The following is a 22,025-nucleotide window of genomic DNA, read 5'->3' on the forward strand; positions in this document are numbered from 1 at the left end:
AGCCAGCAGAGAACATATATGGATCTCCACACTCTAACTCCTCGTTTCCAAACACCTCCCATAGCCTCATCCCCAGCCGTCACTGCTCCCGTCTTCCCAGTTGCTTGACTACTCCCACGACGTGCGGCGCGGTGGCGCGACGGCCTCGGCGCACCTGCGTGGATGTGCTAGAGCAGCCTCGAGGTGCGCTCACACGGCCAGGGGCGCGTCCCCATGGCGGCTGCGGCGCGGCAGGGGCGAGCTCACGCGGTGGCGACGCGTCTGCGACGGTGGTGCGTCCGCGCGCAAATGCGGTTGTGGCTCAACGGCGTCAAGCTATGGCGACAGGCCGGCACGGCCTCCGCGGGCCGTCGTGCCTATCAGCACGGCACGGCTGAGTCCTCGTAGTGCCGCGCCTAGGCTGGGATGCCGGCACGGCACGACAGCGCCACCGTGCAGTGCCGTGCCGTGCCTAGGCGGCCCGTTTGTCCATGTATACCGGAGTTAGCAATAACTTATTACTTGCGCCGCACAATTATCTTCCATTCTCGATTAGAAGAATCTCGTCTAGTTCTTGACTTCTTGTCCATTCTTTGAATTTTGCGACAACGACTCCATTTAGGGTGTGAAATAACTTGCTTTTTAAGAAACACACCTGAAATAATGGACATCAAGAGATGCCTCTTGGTGATGCGATTGGGTTCTTTTAATCCAGAGTAATACTATGAGCATAACAATCTGTATCGAATGAACAGTTTTTGATAATCTGTTCCTGGCAGGGACTACGACGAGTGCCCCACTGATTTTAAGCTGCTAAGATATAAAGATCACTTATTGCCAGCTCCAAGATCAATTAGCAGTAGAATCATGTCATGAAACGTGTGGTCCGTGCTGGTGATTTTGATCTGCTTCTTGGTTTGCCCTATGAGGATCCGTGGATTCTCATGGAACATCTTCTCCTCCTCGACTGCACCCACGGGAGGTGAACGCGCTCCGATGATGGAGCTGGACGGCGCGGTGGCCGACTTCGCCATGGAGGCCGAGGAACTGCTGGCAGGAGGCATACCGGAAGTTGTTTGCCAGCTGCGGCGATATCATGGCCGACAAGGAGAGGCAATCGCGCCTGGCGTGGCACCTTAGCAGCTGCTTCCAGGAGGACTCAGGGCGGCCGCCCTTCCCGTCCTGCGCTGAGGGCTCCAAGATGGTGCACTGTCGCAAGCGACTCAGTGAATCTGAAGGCAAGGTCTTCCTCGAGTTCTTCTTGGAGACCGACACCCTGTGCCACCAATTGCAGTAAGTGCCTTCTCAAAATTGTGCAAAATTTTTTAAGATTTCCCATCATATCGAATCTTTGGACACATGCATAAAGCATTAAATATAAATAAAAAATAAAACTAATTACACAGTTTAGACGAAATTCACGAGACGAATCTTTTAAGTCTAATTAGACTATGATTTGACACTAATTGTCAAATAACAACGAAAGTGTTATAGTACCATTTTCCAAAAAATTTCGCCAACTAAACAAGGCCTAAGTTTAATTTCCTCTTCTGACATTTATTTGCAGATGGTATGTTTTCTGTACTAAACTTCGTTTGTATGGATTTATTTGTTGAGGGCTGAAGCTTTCAAGCACAACAGTGAGAAACTCGTCAATGACCTCACAAGGACATCCAAGTCTGCTAAGAAGAAGCTCGAGGTGATCAAGGAGAGGTCAGAACAGATCATCAAAGAATCTAGTAAGGTCCTGTTTGGTTTCTACGTGCGTTTCTAAAATTCCTGTCACATCGAATGTTTAGACACATGTATAGAGTATTAAATATAGACTAATTACGAAACTAATTACACAATTTGCAACCAATTTGCGAGACGAATCTTTTAAACCTAATTAGCCGATGATTTGACAATGTGGTGCTACAGTAAACATATGCTAATAACATATTAATTAGGCTTAAAAAATCATCTCGCAAATTAACCTCCATCTATGTAATTGATTTTATAATTAATCTATATTTAATACTCTTTATTAGTATCTAAACATTTCGATGTGATATGAATTTTAGAAGACTAAACTAAAGAACCAAACACCCGTTCAGGACACACTGTCATCGATTGACATGCAAGCCGACAACCTGGCAGAAACATCAAAGCACGTCGGGGAGCAGATCAACGACGTGCTGGTTCACTCCAAGTCCATCTTTGAGCAGTCCAAGGAGATCGCTACCACTCAGGCAGAACTGAGTAAAGGACAAACAGAGATAAGGGAGAAGATTGAGGCCGGTATGACGCACGTTGAGGAATCATATGAAAGACTAGGAAATGGGATGTATAAGCTAAAAGAAGAGACTGGATATATGCAAAAGGAAATTAAAAGTGTTGGTGAGTCAATGTCTTCAAAGATGCAGGATTTGTAGAGCACCGCTGATAACATTGGGACTGTTGCTGGCAAGTCATTGGAGAATCAGATGCAGCTACTATATGGACAAACCCAAGCAATGGATGGACTGAATAAGCTTCACAGCTTCCAAGCACAAGCTCTTTAAGAAACAGGTTTTTTTTTTCAAACCGGAGGTATCCCCCATTTCCATTAGGATTAACGGAAATACAGCGTTTTGTAGACTGTTTCAGACAATAACGAAAACAGACATGCCAGACATAGCAGACTTACAACCTCTAACTAGCCTTAACATTTCCAACCTGGAGAACGATATAAACCAAAAGAAGCCACAGCGACAACCAGACCAACAGTCCAGACTCAACACGGAGCCAACATACAGTACAGAGACAAACAAGTCACAATCGCCAGAAGCAGCTTTCGAAGATCCCCTTATCCTTTCCTCCTCATTCCTGAGCATTGTCATCCGGCTTGTCTTCGAGGGTCAGTCTCCCATCGTTATGCACCTTCTCACCAAGTAGCTTGGAGGCGATCTGCAGCATGGTTTTTACCCCGGCTTCCAGCGCTTCCTTGTCCATCTCCAGAAACAAACCTGCCCAATAACCCATGAGCGCACAAGCATAACATATAATTGGTGCAGGATTCCTGATCATTATCCCATCAAAACAAGCTTTATTCTGTGTTTTCCAGATAGCCCAGCAAATTGCTGCAATACCAACAGTATGAAACTGTTTGCCGAAGGGTAGCCACTTCTCGCACCAGAGCCAGCACTGCCCTAAAGACTTAGGCACATCGTTGGCCCCGATGCACTTGGCAACAATCGCCCAAACAGCCTTGGCTGTGCTACACTGAAAAAAGAGATGAGAGACAGACTCTCTTGTTACAGAAATAGCATGTTGGATTACCAACCCATTTCCTTCTCAGCAAATTGTCCTTGGTCAGGACTGCATTGTTCATCAGTAACCAAAGAAAGATATTGATTAAGTGAACGATTGCAGGGAAACAATTCAGAAACTTGCACAGTTTGGCCAGCGTAATCAGGAAGAGCTCCTGTCCCGACAAGAACAGATCCGGCAAGCTCATGAGCATCTCATCCAAAATTCTCACTCCATACTGGAAGCACAGGTTCTTATATCTCAGTTTGGAAATATGACTAGCTTTACATGTTCGCTTATATATATTTATTGATTTTTTTCATATACACAGGAAGAGTTTAGAGCAAAGCAGGCTAATATTTTTGCTACTCTGGACAAGCTGTACATTCTGCATAATGCTATTCTATCTGAGTCTCGCTTCATCAAGGCCTTCTTCTTCTATTGTTGCATTGTGTTCCTCATCTACATGCTCACCAGTGCAAAGCAAACGTTCAGCATCAGGGGCCAGCTCTACTTCGGTATGATTTCACTACTGAAATCGAGAACGCGTTGGATAAACTTAATCTGAATGCCCGGTTGCCAACAGTTCTTCGCAAAAAAAAAAAAGAATGCCGGGTTGCTCACTTAACGTAAATGAAAATTTGAATGCCCATTTCGCTAACATTTTTTTATGAACATTTTGCCCTGGCAGGTCTGTGCATTACGCTTTTATTGGAGATAGGGTTGATCAAGCTCGGCGCCGACGACTTTGACAAGCAGTTCTGGGTCATGTCCAGGTGTTCTTGGTCAGAGTGGCGTTCCTCGGCACTGCCACTGTTCAGATCTTGCACTCCATATTCACCTACAGGTACGTACGTGATAAACAAAGGCCTCCACTGCACTATTACACAATATGCCACATCTACACACTCATTGGTTGGCCTTCGCTGCAATTTTAACTTATGTCATCCTTCATGTACTACGAATTGTTGAACCACGGGCTGCTCCAGACGCTGATCGAGAAGGTCCGGGCGCTGGAGGAAAACGCCGGCAGGAGGGCGCTGGAGGAAAATGCCTCAGAGTCGGAGGAGAGCCTGAGCGACTACTCGTGGGTCTTCGACGAGGTGGACAGCAAGATGGACCCAACGTACATCCCTGCCGCCGGAGCCATCGCCTCCTACTCGAAGGCGCAACGAAATCGTCTTGGCGGAGGAGATCGGCGAGAACTCCATCACGATTCACGAAGTCCGTCTCCAGGAGGTACAATCTGCGGCCAAGGAAATAGGCAGTGGGGGTCTGGTGTTTTTAGTTCTGGAGAAGGAAGATGCAGATAGTACGTACCAACCACCAGTTCCCCCCACGCCATGCCCATGTAGTAATCATGTATGGCTTCTGTTAATGCGCCATGCACATGGCTAGCTATCTTGCAACTGTAACCTCCAAATACTTTGCAAACGTTTAACAATGCCAACATGCTCGATCCGGTCTTGAATGAAAAGGAACAAGAGGCCGCGCTGTACATTTCGTTCTTCTTAACTCCTTTGACGTGAGCACCAATTAGTAACTGTGATGATTAAACTGAATGCATCGGCGTACATGTTCTGACATTGTTTATGGTTATACGCAGCATCAGCAATTCAGTATGAACGAATTTACAAGCTACTCCTTTCTCTTGTCGTTTCGGTAAACAAATGAACACCGGCAGATAGCAAATTTAAGTTCAGTTGGGAGACCGCTAGTTGGCACACAACATGCCTGCCTTATACTGATACTGATGGACAGAATCAGCTAAGGTCTAAAGGCCATCATGCAATATAATATGCATGTCTGAACTCTGATCTCTGAAGAAGCAACAATCACACAACATGCGCGCCCGAACAGCAACAGCTTAACAGCATCAGGAGTCAGGACAGTACAGATTTACAGTATACTAGTACGTAGCAGTTACACACATCGTTAAGCTTTTTCTTCTACCAATCTAGCGTGTTGTATGTACATGAATATGTACATTAATGGAACTTTAAAGCAATCAGTCCTTAGACGTGTACTGTATTTGTTACTATACTACATCGATTGGTACAGAACGTGCAGTTGAACATCCCTGAAGTTGATCTCTGAACTCAGTCGATCCAGCAGGGGCGCCGACAGGTTCAGTGCAGATGGCTTCGGAACGTTCCATGTTATCCAAAGCTCGTCTCGTATATACTGTAAATCAATCGCAAAGACGATGGCAACAATTACAGATACAACGTTGTACACTATCTCAACTGTTGTCATTCGGTGCTTGCGATAGTTCAGCTCAGCCAATGTGCGTATCAGCCGCCCACTGCACAAAAGCAACGCAAAGATATGATTCTGTCGATTCTGATTGAACTGCAGTCTATGCCCAACTACTGAATAGCAATAAAATTATTAGAGTAATTACTAAGCTAGCTATGAATTGTTGGTCTGAATCTAACCTGTAGATGTTGATGAACACATCAGGCACCATTCCAACAACCGAACCACATATGTAAGGGATGAACTTCATCTCCGTCACAGTTACAGCATAGTTGAACAATGCATATGGGAATGGTGAGATTCTTAGCAATGCAGCCGCCCGGAATTGCTGGAACCAACTCCCTTTACCTGCCAGTTTAATCAGAGCAATCTGCCGTGGCCATTTCTTTTCCAACCAGAGCTGCATGTCAGCAAACAGATGAGAGCAGCAGGGCAGCAAAACTACGACCCAGCACATCAAAACCAAAACACTAAGAAAATATACCGAATCGTAGCTCATGATCAAATGGAGCTTAGAAACATTACATTTAGGCGATCACGAAACAATAGGCCGATCCAATAAGGTATAGACATGCCGACAGTGACCCCAGCCATGATGATCAAGAAGCCGAAACCGTAGCCGAAAACTATTCCTGTTAACCACATTGGTGGACCAGAAGGCAGCAACACCACCGGGAACAGCGCTAGAGAAGCAATTATCACCACCGCTAACACGGGGCGGCCAAAAGATTTTGCTTCCCATTGAATAATTGGCATGATCACCTGCAATATCAGGCGTACATAAAATGGAACACAAAGCATTAACATGACAAAGGCTGTGGAAAACTTAAATATCATCCGCTGCACAAATTTGGGGATTCTTGAGAAAAAACTTAATAAGTAGAGTAACAGCATGACTATTGTGATTTGATAACCCATCATCTGAATGATAAAATCATATGTGAAGCTTGTCTGCTGGATTGTGAGATTAGACACGCACAATTCCTTCGGACTGATCGAGAGAGAAGACCAAAGTCCTCGGCCAATCCGGAGGAATTGATACCAATACCTGCCCTGATAACACGGTCCTAATAGGAGATCAGACCGGTCAGATGAGAAGTATCATCACCTTCTCGGAGAGAAACGGGAGGCCCCACTTGAAGAACGCGTAGCCGAGCAGAACAAGGAGCAGCAATCCGACCACGAGCCTCGCCCACGGGACGGACGACATCGACCTCGACCGCGCCCACGGCCTCGTCTCAGGCGCCTGCATAGGCACGGCCACAGGCACGCCGGGCGCGCCCACCGGTGGCATCGTCGTTACGACCAGACGAGCGCACTCGTCTCCCCCCGCGGTCCGCGAGGGCCCTCCGCCACCGTCTCTCCGGGTCCCGGCTGCTGGAGTTGTTCCAAATCCCGTCGCCGGAGGCTCAGGCCAGAGCGTAGCGGTACGGTATATACATCCTAGGGTTTCGTGAAGACTTGATTCTCTTGTAAGCTGTCATAGGCTTATAACCCAAAACTATTGAGATAGTGAGATTGTTGTTAGCTGGTGCCCGTGATTTTTTCCATTCACATCAGAGGATTTTTTCACGTTAAATCGTGTGTCTCCTCTCGTGCTTCATTCTATATTGCTATAAGTCGTTCATAACACCGGCGACGCTCGGCGCCTCCGGACGTCCTCCAGGTCCAGGCACGGCCGGCGAACCCGTCGTCGCCCTCGAGCTGCTGAACCAATAGCCAGACGCACGCATAGCTCGCCAATCAGACCACCACCACCACTACGCCACGCCACGCGTGCGCGGGACGGGACCGAATGAGAATGAAGAGCAGAGGAAAAGGAAGGGAATGGAATGGAATAGCGGGGACCCGCACGCGTACTGACGTGCTTGCCTGCTCATCGCGCTCGCCCGCCGGGGAGGCCGCCGCGGTTGCTTCGGCGCCGGGAGCAGCTGGTGGGGCGGGGCCGGCTCCCGTCATGGCGAGGTAAAGGGAGAGGGAAGGAAGAGATCAAGTCGGAGTCGAACAATCTCGGCCTCGGCCTCGGCGTCCTCTGCCAACCGCGAGGATTGCGGCCGGTGGAAGGGAAGAGGCGGGTGGGCCTATGTGGGCTAAATGAACCAAAAGCGGGGCGGGCTGGCTGTTGGCCTAACAAAGGCCCGTCTCTAACGATCAGCACAGCCCACTAGTTACTTGGGCCTCGAGGCCTTCGAGAGTACCTTGGGCCACTTGCGTCTCCCTCTCATCTCACCCAGTCACGCACGCACGCAGAACGCTACCCCGAAAAGGAAAATGGACCTGGACGGACCAACGATGTGAGTTTGCTGTGACCGATCGGCTCAGCGGAGCGGCAGCAGCAGCAGAAGGCAGGCAGGAGCAGGATGGGGCGGTGCCAGTGGCAGGCAAGCCGACGCGTGGGCTATTGCATGTACTGCTGGCTGCAGGCAGGGGGAGGGAACCGGCAGGCACGCAGGTGGCCACTGTGGCTTGTCGCCTCCTCCTCCGCGCTGCCGCTAGCCTCCTAGCGAGCCTAGCTAGCTTGCTCGAGTGGTGCAAAGCTGCTGCATTGCGTCGCTGTGCTGCCTACCTGCGCAGCGGGCAGCGGGCAGCGGCCATGTGCATACGGCAGCAGCTCCCACTGGCCACTGGTAGGAGGACTGGATGGGAGATCAGAAATGGCTCGTGGACATGATGGTTCATCTCGATTCATTGGATTGTCTGCCCTCGCTGCTGCCGTGAAGAAACAGTGAGACTGGAATTTCACTTCACCCTTTTTCCTTTTTCTTTTTGCGGTCCAATCAGCCAAGGCGCGATACTGTGAGCCCATGTTTAGTTCCAACCTAAAATCCAAAAAAATGCTACAGTAGCTATCACATCGAATGTTTGCGGCTCGTGCATGAAGCATTAAATGTAGACGAAAAAAAACTAATTGCACAGTTTGATGGGAAATTACGAGACGAACGTTTTGAGCTTAATTAGTCACATGTTTGAACACTAATTGCCAAATAAAAATGAAAGTACTACAGTAGCCCAAAATTCCAACTTGATGAAACTAAACACGGCGTGAGTAAAAGGGGGCGCCACGCTGAATGGCTGAGGGAGTGAAAAGTGGCAACAAGGCTGAAATCCTTCTGTGCTGATAATGTTATATCCGTTTTTTTTTTTCATCCAAAACATTATTTTTCTCTTACAAATTTCTTTAGATTTCTTCAAAATTTATCCGAGCGAACGGGGCCTGAGTCTAGAGCATTTCATACTTTTCACAGCGAAGAATAACCTACAGCTTTGCTACTTAATACTGCTCTGCAACAGCATTTGTTGATATCACTGAGTTCGGAGCATTTCTTACAGCATTTGAACAAGCAATGCACCACACTCAAATAAAGACATGGAAAAAAGGAAAAGAGGAAAGATCGAAAAAAGGAAAACGGGATCGGAAGCAAAGAATTGAGCAAGGGTATGGTCGTATGGATGGACCACATCTCCATCTGATACTCTGATGTGCTGTCGTAAAAGCTCAAGAACACAGAGCTAGGTAATCTAGGAGCTTTGCTTCCTCCTGCAATTGCAACCACAGTGCAAGTGTGCAACCCATTTGCCAAACTGGCAAACTCAACCCAACCAAACTATCCCAACACATCACACGCCACATGACATGCCTGAGCAAGCCTCTCCGCTGCAGCTGCCGACGCCAGCCATGCACTGATGCACTCCACGCTTTCTCCATACGCGCTAGCTATCCATCATTCCCACGGCAGCGGCGGCTGGCGGGTGGCTGCTGTAACTTTGCCGGCTCGGGCTGGCTTCTCCTCGCTGTACACCATACAGTAGGCTACAGGCAGATGGTGCCTGCGACCATGCATCGGCCATGTGGCCTGGGCTCTGGGACGAGGCCATCTGCACCGGGTGCCTTAAGGCTATTTTCAACGACAACACCTAAAATACAAGATCTATTTGTCCTTTGGATAACGTTACAGGCAAAGCGTTCAATACATATTCGGCGTCTTCTCCGACAAGACCTCAAAAAGAATCATTTCTACAAATAGGTTTCTAAAAGAGAGGATGCCCATATTTAGATGGTGCCTCTCAGACAATTCAAAATAGGTCTCCCGTATAAATGTCATGTTGTACTTTAACGTTCATGTACTCACAAAGTCACAACCAGTGTGTCAACTAGTCATGGCCAAGATGCAAATGTAGAGATGGTCGCGCATGAGGATGTGCTAAGGGGCTAAGGGCTGAGAAGGCAACACAATAGCAACCGTGTTACTCAAAAAGAAAAAAAAAATATAGCAACCATGTTGGTCCCGTTCGCTTCGCTGAAAAAACAAACCGAAACAATGTTCCGGCTGATTTGTTGTAAGAGAAAACACTGTTACAGCAAAAAAAAAACAAGCTAAAAAAGACGCGTCCAACCAACTGATCAGATCGAGTCATTAGAAATGTCTCGATTTGCAAAGAACATGTTGAGAATAAAATTTGATGAAATTCGACGATTTGTGCTCCTATCGTTTCAAATTATAACATTTTTTAATATGTTTAGACATAATATATATCTAAATATATAATAAAAGTTTTATATCATGTAAAATCAAAATATCTTATAATATAGATGAAAGAAAGTACTACACCTATCCTTCCGACCAGTAACTTTATTCCCGTCGTAGTAGTATTTCCTCCGTTCCCAAAAGAACGCTGTTATATTAAGTTTGACCCATTATAAATAAAAAATATAAATATTTATAGTATAAAATAAATATTATTAGATTAGTTACAAAATATATTTTTATAATAAATTAATTTAAAGCTATAAATATGAATATTATTTACTAGAAATTTGGTTAAACGTGAAAGGCTCGATAATCTTTTGGGACAGAGGTTTACCACACAGTAGTCCGGACGTGGGCGCCGTGACGGATGCAACGGTGCATCATTGCCGTGTGGCGGTGGTGGTACTCCGGTTTGTTCGCTCGTACAGGGCGCTGCCACCTGCCGGGCAGGAACGGACGGACCAGCACTCCAGCCCCAAGCGGCCTGTTCGCTTTCCATAAACCGTATTTTTTTAACCCAATAAATAGTAAGGCTCCGTTTAGATCTGAAAATTTTTAGGTTTTGGTACTATAGTACTTCCGTTTGCATTTGGTAATTAATATCTAATTATAGACTAATTAGGTTCGAAAGTTTCGTCTCGCGATTTCTCACCCAACTGTACAATTAGTTTTTTTTCGTCTATATTTAGTACTCCATGTATGTACCGCAAGATTTGATGTGACGGGTACTACGTAAAAAATTTTAGATTTTAGGGGAACTAAACATGCCCTAATTTTTTCTCACGACAAATCATGACCTTGTCAGCGAAGCAAACAGCGCACGGCCTTTCCATCCAGCGCCAAAGCCTGCGGTGCGGCGCGATGCCTGTGCCTCCACTCGCTTGTCAATGTCAGTGCGTGCCCGTGTCCCGAGCGCGCTCGCCCGCACGGCAGCCGCTGCCCGCTGGTGTACTGTACAGGGCTCTGCCGCACTGCTGCTGCTTTCAATCCTTCCTCCGTGCTCCGTGGTCTGGTCGGTGCCCGGTGCCGCCACCGGCGCGAGATGCAGAGAACCAATCCAGGCCTCGATTCAAACCTAGCGCATGTTTAGTTCCCAAAATTTTATAAATTTTTTTAAGATTTTTCATCACATCGAATCTTTGAACGTATGCATGAAGCATTAAATATAAATAAAAAATAAAACTAATTACATAGTTTAGACGAAATTCACGAGACGAATCTTTTAAGCCTAATTAGACTATGATTGGATATTAATTACCAAATAACAATGAAAGTGCTACCGTACTATTTTCTAAAAAAAATCGTCAACTAAACAAGGCCCTATGCGAGCAAACAAATCCATGTGCACACAAGCTAAAAAATCATAAGAACGGGATTTGAGAGCTTCTACTAAAACTATTGAAGGAGATTCCAACACAAATCTGAGACATACCTCGATCCATTGATGCATATAGAGCTGCAAGGATTGCTTGAATCTCTGCACTTAACGCATCATGATCCACCTCGACTCTTCCTACACCAACCATCACCGTAGGCCCTTTTTGTGACCCCTCACAATAAATCCCATGCACATTTTTTTCTTTGTGTCAGGAAGCCCTTTTTTGACCCCTCACAATAAGGGGTGTTTGGTTCTTTAGGCGTTCCTAAAATTTATGTCGTATCAAATGTTTAGAGGCTAATAAGAAGTATTAAATATAAATTAATAAGAAGTATTAAATATAAATTAATTACAAAACTAATTACATAGATGGAGGCTAATTTCCGAGACGAATTTTTTAAACCTAACTAATCTATCATTAGCACATGTTACTGTAGCACCACGTTGTCAAATCATGGACTAATTAGGCTTAAAAGATTCATCTCGCAAATTAGTCGCAAGTTATGCAATTAGTTTCGTAATTAGTCTATATTTAATACTCCATGTATGTGTCCAAACATTCGATGTGACAGGAATTTTAGGAGGAAGGAAAGGAACCAAACAGGCCCTAAATCCCATGCACATTTTTTTGTTGTTTCTTATTTGGATTCTCATGTGTACGAAGACATTTCATGGCATGTACTTTATAAACTATCTCCTCAGTGGACATAAACTTATCTTCAGCATTTGCCTTGTTACGTGCATCTCACCACACCCAATGAAAAGTCCAATCACTAATAATTTTTATTGACTTTTAGAGAAAAAAAATTTATGCAACCTATCTTGCATAGTTAAGCTCAATCAAAGATAGATGGAGCTCCTCTAAGTTCAAATCTCTTTGACATTTCTTGACAAAGAGCCGAGATTTTTATTAGTACACTTTTGACATACTAGGGGTACGTTTGGTACCGCCTATAGAGCAACTCCAGAACTTGTTTTTATGTCTCACCAATCAAATGGCCTCCGGGGAAACAACTTTAGCCCTTGTTTAGTTTCAGGAATTTAGATTTTGGGGTTAGTGTAGCATGTTCGTTTTTATTTGGTAAATAGTGTTTAAACATGGACTAATTAGGCTCAAAACGTTCGTCTCGCAATTTTCCACCAAACTATGCAATTAGTTTTTCTTTTCGTCTACATTTAATGCTCCATGCACGGGCCGCAAACATTCGATATGACAGGTACTGTAGCAACTTTTTAGAAGTTAAGGTGAAACTAAACCAGGGCTCAGGCGTGAATCTCCTAAATCGTGTTGACTAGAGCTGCTTGGAAAAGATTTCACTAGCTCCAACCTCTGTGCCTTGCGGGGCGTGGCCCGAAATGCCACTCCGTGCGTGTGGACGACATTGGCACGTGACCATGTGTGTCGATGATGGCAGGACGGCGAGACGGAGCATGGGAGCGACGACGACGCGGAACACATACCTCCTTCGTGTGCGCGAGGCACGTCCAAATGGGTTGGAGTCGAGGGAAGAAGAGACGGAGACGAGAAATAGAGATGACATGCATGCAGTGGAGAAGATAAGGTGGAGGGAAAAGAGAGAAAAAGGTAAAATAAGTGAGGAAAAAAAGAAAAGAAAGAAACAAATAGAATAGTATAATCGTCATTTTACTGCCTTCAACGAGTAGAAGAAGCTATTCTACCAAATATATTTTACAAACAACTCCAGCTCCACTAGCAGAAAAAAAATGCTCCAACACCACCTGTGAATTGGAGCTGTACCCCTTGCTCGAGACAACTTTAAACTTTTCAAAAACTAGAAATAAAACTAAGACGTGCGTCATAAAAGCAACATTCCATAGAATTTGTTCTAAATGTTTATGGTATTAATTAACAAAAGATCTTTTGAAAATACTGAGCCAAATGGCATTCAAATTATAGATTTGATGGGCATACTCCTCCCGGAAGAACAAAAATAATCACTGCAAAATTAAATATCTAAACTAAACTAGATTTATAAAAATATAAAATTCTATTTATACCTATATCTTCAAATAGATTTATTAAAAATGCATTATATGATTAATCTAACAATACTCATCTCTATTAATATATTAGGAGTAGAGTGGTACGAGGGACTACAATTTTACAACACTCTCGGTGTAAAAATTTGTGGCAGGACAGTAGAAGGGCTCCAAATTTAAAGGGACGGTGCATCGCGCACTGGTACTCTGGGAGTAAAGATGGCAATGGGGACCCACGACCCGATACCCGACGGGTATTTACTCCATTAGGGTCTAAATATGGACTAAACACACTACCCACGGGTACGTAAATGGACCAAACCCTTCACCTATCGGGTACGCGGGTGTGGGTATGTTCCAGCAATTCCCGTACCCGTTTACCCATGGGTGAAAAATACCCGGCCCAAAACTAAATAAGTCCACTAGCCCATGTAAAACCCTAGGTTCACCCGTCGGTCCCACCTGACGACTTGGCCGCTGGAGCCCTCGACCTCTCGAGGGAGGCTTGACGCCAGGCCTCCCACGGTCCCGCCGCCGAAAAAATAGGCGTGTGAGTAAAGCGCGTCGTAATATAATGATTTATGACAGAATGACTTTGTGTGATGGTGTAATGTGACTGCTGGTTGCAGAAGATATTATTATATGCTATTATTTATCTAATTTTATGTGCTCTGGTTAGTGGTGGTTGCTGTTGAATTATTGATTTTCATGTGCGTGAATAAATTATTGGCGGGTACGGGTGACCTGGCCAGGTATGATTTACCCGGCCGGGTATGGGTCTGGAGAAAATTCGCCACCCATGACGGATATGGGTATTCTGGCGGTACCAAATTTTTATATGGTGGAGATGAGTCTGAAGTGGCCATACCCGATGGGGATTTAGCCATTGCCATCCTCATCCGGGAGGCAGACCACGCGGTACGTGAGTTCCACCACAGCCGCCACAGGGCACAGGGGCGGAACACACGGGCAGCACGTAGCAGCGGTGGACGCGGGTGGCCGGGGATCTAGATCTCTCACCTCCACCTCCACCAACACGCGCGCCCCGCCTCGGCTCCCTCCAGTCCACCAAACCTAGCCAGCTTCCCCCGAGTCCACGCCGCCGTCGACCGCCCTGCCCCGACCATCGCGGCGCCCGCACTCCCACCCGCTGCCGGATCCCCTGCCCCTGCCGTACGGTCTGCCCGCTTCCGCCCGCTCGGCCGCCGCCGGCGGCCTAGCTGGGGTCGAGTGGAGATCCAACAGGAGCAGAGGGTGGCCTCTTCTTCTTCTCGTGCGTGTGAGTAGCACAGGCTCGCTTGGATGGGATGGAATCGATTCTCTCGCTCTGTTTGTTACCTTTGTTTTTCTTCTCCATTCGAATCCAAGCGTTTCCATCTCTCGATTCGTCTCGTCGCGGATTTCGTTTGCTGCGTGGTACCTTTGCAATTTGGGTCCGCGGATTTCGTTTAGTTGTTCCTCTGAAATCGCGAGATCAGTCTAGCCAAGGCGCCGTTACATTTTACTCCCCCGGTAATTCCCCGGGTGGCAGCGCTGCATTGTGTAGGTGTAAGCTCGAGTCCCTGACTTGGGGGAAGTCAGCTGGGTCTGTGCGGTCCGCGCGAGCAATGCGGAAGGAAGTCAATCGGAGGTTGGCGTTGTTGCGAGAATGTGACTTTTGGCGGTAGGTGATCAAAATCTCTCGGGTTCCGGGTAATTACTGTTGATGCCATGTGTAGCTGATCGTCGGGGACACTAATGACTTGATTGCAGGTGCCTCGTGCCTAATGTGGTCGTGCCACATTGTTTTGCCCCCCTTGCGTGTCTCCTTTCTGGAAATGGGGGTGTGTAGCCACATTGGGTTCACTGCGTATCCATGGACAGTTTTGTGCATGGATTGTCGAGAATAGCAGGGGCTTCACACACACTGTTCTATTGGTGTTATGCTGGAACAAACTATCGGGTTAATCCAGTGCCATTGTTGGCTCGTTTTCATGATCTTCACAGAACTAGGTGGTGCCTTGCCTGGGCTCTCCAGATCCGGGACTATCTGATCGATTTAAGGGCAGACACTAATTCACATTATACATCATTCCTGTTCTTGTACTCTTGTGAGAGGTGGGATTTTTTTTTTTTTTTTGCTTAAGCCCCCCACCGGTCGGTCTTTTTTTTTCCGCTTAAGCCCCCTCACCCAATTCATTGATCAGCATCCAGTGGTGTCCTGATTGTTAGTTTTCAAGTTTACACATGTTGGTTGGTTTGCACCTGATGCGTTGCCTTTCTTAAATCAAAATTGTGAAGAGCCAAAACAACATACCACTCTTACGGATAGTTTTACATAGATCCTCTGTGTGTGGATACCAACTTTACTTTGCTTCCAATTGACTTCAATGTTTCTGTTCAAGCTTTCTTTTGTTGGAGGCATGCTATAAGTTTCAACTTGCTCAAGCTGATGCTGGAATTTGTCCTGTTTTCTGCATTTTTCCTGTGAGAATAAACTGATTCCTATGAAATCCTATGCAATTCCTGTGAAATTCCTTCCTTCCAAAGTGGGTCTGAATATGGCATATTCCTAGTTCTTAGTTTGTTTTTGTATATAACTAAGAAATTTTATTCGTTATGCTTTGAATCATTTCCCATTGTTTATGTACTCATCTATACCTATAACTCTACAAACATGACAGGTGTTGTAATCTTGTCAAGCCCTAGAAGGGCAGCAGTAGTTATAGAGTTGTTCCACAATGGCCTATGATGGAGATGATGGACAAAGCCAGGATTATCTCTTCAAAATTGTTCTGCTTGGGGATTCCTCTGTTGGTAAATCAAACTTGCTAGCAAGATTTGCAAGGAATGAGTTCTACCCAAACTCTAAGTCCACTATAGGAGTGGAGTTCCAGACACAAAAGTTGGTAATCGATGGAAAGGAGATTAAAGCTCAGATATGGGACACTGCTGGACAAGAGCGCTTCCGAGCAGTAACATCTGCTTACTACCGAGGCGCTGTGGGAGCTCTTCTCGTCTATGATATTAGCAGGCATCAGACTTTTGATAGTGTTGGTCGATGGCTCAATGAACTGCACAGTAAGATCCAATATTTTACTTAACTCTTTTTGTATAGAGCAGACCTGGTTCAAGTTTGCTTCATAAGTTCCTAGTCAATAAACCAAGCTCAGGTCACGTAGAATGATTTGAGTTTTAGAATTAGTATACTTTGCCAAAATATCTTGAAGCTGACCATGAACAAGTGCAACTCAAAACCAAATATACTTTGTTATAAATTTCAGCACTAGGTAGTTTTATATGATCTTGTTTCGTTTCTCATCCATTTTGGTTACGTGCAGCTCATTCCGATATGAATGTCGTCACAATTCTGGTGGGTAACAAAACCGATCTGAAGCATGCACGTGAGGTGAGCACTGCGGAAGGACAAGCCTTGGCGGAGGCTCAGGGCCTCTTCTTCATGGAAACCTCAGCTTTGGATTCGTCAAATGTTGCAGCAGCTTTCCAAACTGTCGTTAAGGAGATCTACAGCATACTAAGCAGGAAGGTGTTTCAATCACTAGAGCAGAAGAAAAGCGAGCTGCAGTCGCTAAGCAACGGGAAAGCCGTGGTGCTGCAGGGTGAGGCCAACCAAACAAGCAGTGGTGGGAGGTGGTGCTGTTCCTCATGACCTGTAAGACCTCCCTCCCCATTCTCCACCTCAATTTCTCGTAACCATCCTATTCAGTTATGCGCTGTAACATTTCCAATGGTGTGTATTGTGATTGATTTTTGTCGACGTATCCAGCAGGACACCAGGACTGCCACTATGGAGAAGTAGAGAACGATAGGACTGGGAGACGCATCTGGGTAAACCCTGCAGGTCCGATTTGTGAAAAGTTGTTTTTTTTTCCATGTATGGCTAGGCTGGTTGTATGAAAGTTGGTGTTTCCATCGGAGGAAATCAATGTATAGTTCGATTGATCCCTGGGAGGTATTGATGATTGTGTAAAGAGAAAGAGCGACCAACTTGACTGTTGTGTCATTCTACATCATTCTAGCCCTAGAAACCGTTCTTTCATTCTGCATTACTCCGAACCTAGACATCTAAGTACCTGACACTGTGCTTTCACCATTCTTAGGATTTGTCTGGGCACGGTAAACTTCGGATTCCCTTCGTTGCGAAATGTAGACCAACAATTGTGCTACACGATTCTGTGCATGGGGCTGTGACCAATCTAGGCTTGTAGATCGAAAAACGATGCACCTTAAAAAAATGATGCAACCAACCTAGAAGGAACTAGGTTCGATTTTCATTAGAGAAAAATAGGCATAAAAATCTGTCTAACTTCAACTTTGGTGGTCTTTACTAGCTCAGCTTCATGAAACAACGGCTACACCTTGTACAAATCATGACACTAGCGCCATTGTGCTAGACTGCTAGAGACCATTTTCCAAACTCCGCTGTCAATTGAGAGAGAGCTGCAATGAGTGCAGCAGTTGAGAGACCATCATCGCTGGTAATCGTATTACGGATGAACAGTATGCTTTGCTACCCAATGATGAGGTATCATCATTTCCACCAAATGATTGGAGCGCAATAGCTACCATGAAAGGTGACTAAAAAGGGCTCCGTTTTAAAGTTCAAACCGGGAAGGACAAATCACCGCACCACCTCTGCGTTCTCTCTGATGCACGCAGCACGCATACCGTTCCAGTCCATCTCGTGAAACAAAAAGTAGCGGATCTGAACTCAGATGCATTGCACTTCTCTCTGATGCACAGTGATCTGGATGGCAACTCCAATCTCCAGCAGTGCTGCAGTAGTTGGTAGTACCTTCCGTGGTACACTGTCGTCAAATCTCCAGTTAGCAGAACCATCAGTTGGTTGGATTTTCTCGGGACTTTTTAGTTTCAAAAAGTTTTCTAAAAAAATGTTACAGTAGCCATCACATCAAATCTTACGATACATACATAGAGCATTAAATATAGACGAAAAAAAAACTAATTATACAGTTTAGTTAAAAATTGTGAGACAAATGTTTTAAACCTAATTAATACATGATTGAATACTAATTGCTAAATAAAAATAAAAGTACTACCGTACCCAAATTCCCAAATTTTATCTAACTAAAGACAGCCTCACATACGGACCAAGCTCTAAACGTCAAATCCCTTCAGCTACCCAGTAGTCCAGTACTACGGCCCTGTTTGGATCCATGGGTTATAGCTAGTTTAGGCTAGTTGAAGCTCAACTAGCTCTAAAGTAGCCAAACAAAAGAGCTAGAGTGGGTTATTTGCAACTAACCTACCCTAAAAAACTATCCCCCAAAGAGATGATTATTTGGGCTAGTTGGGGCTATTTGAGATGGGGTCCCCTGTTTTCTCTCCATTTTCACCCGCACCAATGATTTGGAAAGCACATTTATTATTATTTTAACCCTTATATCCAAACATCTCTTAGACTAGAGTTAGTTCAGGGCTAGTCCTGAGCTAGAAACTAACTCTAACCTCTAGCTATGCTAGAATATCCAAACAGAGCCTACATGTTTCTTTTCATTGTTTCCTCCCCAGCAGACATTTGGGAGACAATACACCTGGTCTGGATTGGGATAAGTGACAATTTCTTGCTTGATTCCAATGAGATGATCAGCAGCCCTACATATGTAGCCACCCCTAAAACATGCAATTTACTCCCTCCGTCCTTATTTATTTATCGTTTTCGGTGTCCGTGCCACGACTTTAACTCAATTTGTATAAAATATATGCAATATTTGTGTCTTCAAATAAATTTGTTAAAAAACTAGATTTAAAGATTTTTCCAATGATGTTAATTATGTATCATAAATAATAATATTTTTAATATATATTTTGTTAAAGTTGTTTCTCAGGAAGTGAGAACGACAGATATTCTGGGACGGAGGGAGTATGTTTAGCCTAAAAACCTTGACATAAAACCTCACATCAAGCTAACAGCTTTGTCTAATCTGGCGTACAGTCTTTTCGCTTCTACAGTTCTCTTCAAGTTTGAAAGTACACAGTTCAAGTTTCAGATTTACATAACAAATAACATACATAACTCATAAGGCGTACAAAACATGGTCCTGTGACAACGGCATCATTCTTTGTTCTGCAACCTTGATCTTTCTGTAGCCTAGGAGACAATTATCAGTAACAATGATGACATGATCTTTCATTGTAGCCTAGGAGACAAAATTATCAGTAACAATGATGACATGAAATGCATAAAAGGAGACCCCAAGAAAAAAAAATGTTCCTTTAGGGGGAAAAAAAAGGAAGCCACAAGCCAGTAAACATCATGGTATCAAGCATTTTGCGGAACCACGTGGTTAGTTATTAGGATAATGTAGCAGAACAATACACCTCAATGACCTGCTTCTTTGAAACATTTTTGGTCTGGATCTGTAATGTTATAACAGAACAGTGTGAAAATGTGTTTGACCATTACTCCCTCAGTCCCAGTATATAAGGCGTAACCACCTCTGGTTTAAAGACCAAAAAAACATATTTAATTCTCTATCTCAACACTAGTAATAGTGCATCGATGTACGTGCATCTAGAGAGAGCACGCCTCATATTATGGGACATGACTAAAAAGTTGTTACGCCTTAGGACGGAGGGAGTATTAAACAAAGTATGAATCGAGCTTAAAACATTGAGGACTGAAATAAGATGGCTTTCCGTCTGTTTAGCATTTTCATTTTCTGGATCGAATAAGCTTAGCAAATAGCCTCAGATAAATAAATGAACAATGGAACGCAGCAACAATGTTAGGAATACCGAACTAAAATGTTCAAGAGTTGAAATGAGAAACCTATCATGCACCAGTTTTACCTAGCTTTCTGTCCCTTCCTCTTTTGGTTCCTTGTATGGTCCCGGTTTTAAAGTTTCATCACTCGAAGTGTTCCTCTGAGGTAAATACCCTGCAGGAAGCTTCTCTATTCCTTTTCTGATGATGGTTTTTTTCATACTTGTTTCTCCAGGGGAAAGTTTCGGAAATTTCTTTTTAACATCGAGATATGATCCAGAAACCATGGTAGTACCGTAGTAGAGTACATGACTGCAGATCCCTCACTACCTTCTGAAGCAAGAATCGCTTGTTCTTCTCCACTGAGTTCATATATTTCAGCATATCCAGCACATTCGGAGATGGCATTAGAAGACACGTCAATTTGCTCTTTTGACTCTAGTATCCCGTGAGCAACATATTGTGGTGCTGGTGCCCTGCATTTTTTATCAGCATCGAAGTTTTCACTGTGAGTCGATTTCAGTTCGCTTGTAACCTCCTGGGACAGTTCATGCTTTGCATCTCGAACATGACAATCATCTCCACTGTCAGCATCTTCCAAAGCAAGCTGCAAATTGCATATCACACATAAATCAAAACCTTGAATATTGGTTTCCAACGGATCAAGATATACCTCTGGAACTTGAATGAGAAGTACTAGAAAAGTAACACCAAATTTGCGCACATGAATGCTCACAAGCATGTCCAAAAAATTAGAATGCAAGAAGATTTCAGCATAACTCACACCCACGTTAGATTGATGACGGGAGGTTAGTCACTGAAGTGTTGACATGAAGAAATTCAAAGATTAAACAGCAAACGTGCATTTTGATTGTTGCAGTGAGCAGGGCTAGTAGTGACTCATTGCTGGTAGATCAACAGCTCTTTCTTCGCAGACAGTAATGATCATGAAGCAGATGCTGAGCTCACCGAATCAAATTGCTCGCGAGGCAGCTGCAGAGCTTTCTCCTCGCCCCCAGCAACATTCTCTTCCCCGTTCTCCTGCTCCTCATCTGGCTCATTCGCAAGGATAACAAAATCCTCCTCCAAATCCTCATCCCCCGACTCAACGGTCGGCGAATGGCTCCCGTCAAGCAGCCTAGCGACATCCAGGTCAATAGCCTCCTCAGCTCGACTAGCCGCCACCACCGCAACGTCCCCGGAACCAAGCGGTGTACGAGTGAAGTCGTACGCCTGCACGACGCGCGAACTGAGTTAGCCACCTCGGCAGACAGACGAAACGGCGTGCGATGCTGACGCAAGCAGAGACGGAGGGACCTTGACGTCCACGCGGGGACCGAAGCGCGCGGGGCGGCGGCTGGGGAGGAACACGGCCGAGGATCCCCCGCCGCCGGTGGAGGAGAGGGAGGGGCGGAGCTCGCGGAGATGGGCGAGGTAGTCGTAGCCGTCGTCGGGGAGGCCTAGCTCCAAGATCTCGAGGCGGACGTGCTCGGGCAGGGCGGCTCCGTCGTCGTCGGTCGAGGTGGAGGAGGAGGGGGCGGGCTCGCCGCCGTCTCCACCGACGGCGGTGGAGGACGAGGGGGCCTCGTCGTCGGCGAACCCGGGGACGGAGTAGGGGTTCTCGTCGACGCGGACGAAGACGCGGTCGGAGGCGTCGGCGGCCCCGGGGCGCGGGCAGAGGCGGAACGTGGCGAAGTTGCGGGGCTTGCGGTTGCGGCCTCGGCCCATGGCGTCCACGACGGCGGCGGGAGGGGTAGGCGAGGCGCGACGCAGTCAGACGCTGGCCGGCTGGCGCAGAAAAATAATGAGACCCGTGCGTTGGATAGACTGGGCTGTCATGGAGGTTTCGTGCGCTTCTCGTGGGCTGGGCTTCCCGAAATGG

The 22,025-nt window shown here is 45.6% G+C and overlaps 1 protein-coding gene and 3 pseudogenes across 6 annotated transcripts; 2 read left to right on the forward strand and 2 right to left on the reverse strand.

The window, feature by feature from the left end:
- Positions 1-846: 846 nt before the first annotated feature.
- LOC136547305 (protein GAMETE EXPRESSED 1-like) lies at positions 847-4,513 on the forward strand (annotated as a pseudogene).
- Positions 4,514-5,108: 595 nt separating this feature from the next.
- On the reverse strand, positions 5,109-7,467 carry LOC136547307 (uncharacterized; annotated as a pseudogene).
- A 6,841-nt stretch (positions 7,468-14,308) lies between these two features.
- On the forward strand, positions 14,309-17,493 carry LOC136547308 (ras-related protein RABA5a). 6 transcript variants are annotated; one of them, XM_066539264.1, is made up of 6 exons: positions 14,309-14,695; positions 14,948-15,079; positions 15,169-15,513; positions 16,080-16,476; positions 16,737-17,068; positions 17,183-17,493. In XM_066539264.1, the coding sequence occupies exons 4-5, from the start codon at positions 16,137-16,139 to the stop codon at positions 17,063-17,065; spliced, it is 669 nt and encodes a 222-aa protein (XP_066395361.1). In that variant the 5' UTR covers positions 14,309-14,695; positions 14,948-15,079; positions 15,169-15,513; positions 16,080-16,136; the 3' UTR covers positions 17,066-17,068; positions 17,183-17,493. The 6 variants fall into 6 exon arrangements, with proteins under 6 accessions (XP_066395361.1, XP_066395363.1, XP_066395359.1 ...); XM_066539266.1 differs by lacking the exon at positions 15,169-15,513; XM_066539262.1 differs by lacking the exons at positions 14,948-15,079; positions 15,169-15,513.
- Positions 17,494-19,307: 1,814 nt separating this feature from the next.
- Positions 19,308-21,980, reverse strand: LOC136547309 (uncharacterized; annotated as a pseudogene).
- Between the last annotated feature and the right edge of the window lie 45 nt (positions 21,981-22,025).

Source organism: Miscanthus floridulus, chromosome 3 (genome assembly GCF_019320115.1).
Source record: "Miscanthus floridulus cultivar M001 chromosome 3, ASM1932011v1, whole genome shotgun sequence".
NCBI classification, from domain to species: domain Eukaryota; kingdom Viridiplantae; phylum Streptophyta; class Magnoliopsida; order Poales; family Poaceae; genus Miscanthus; species Miscanthus floridulus.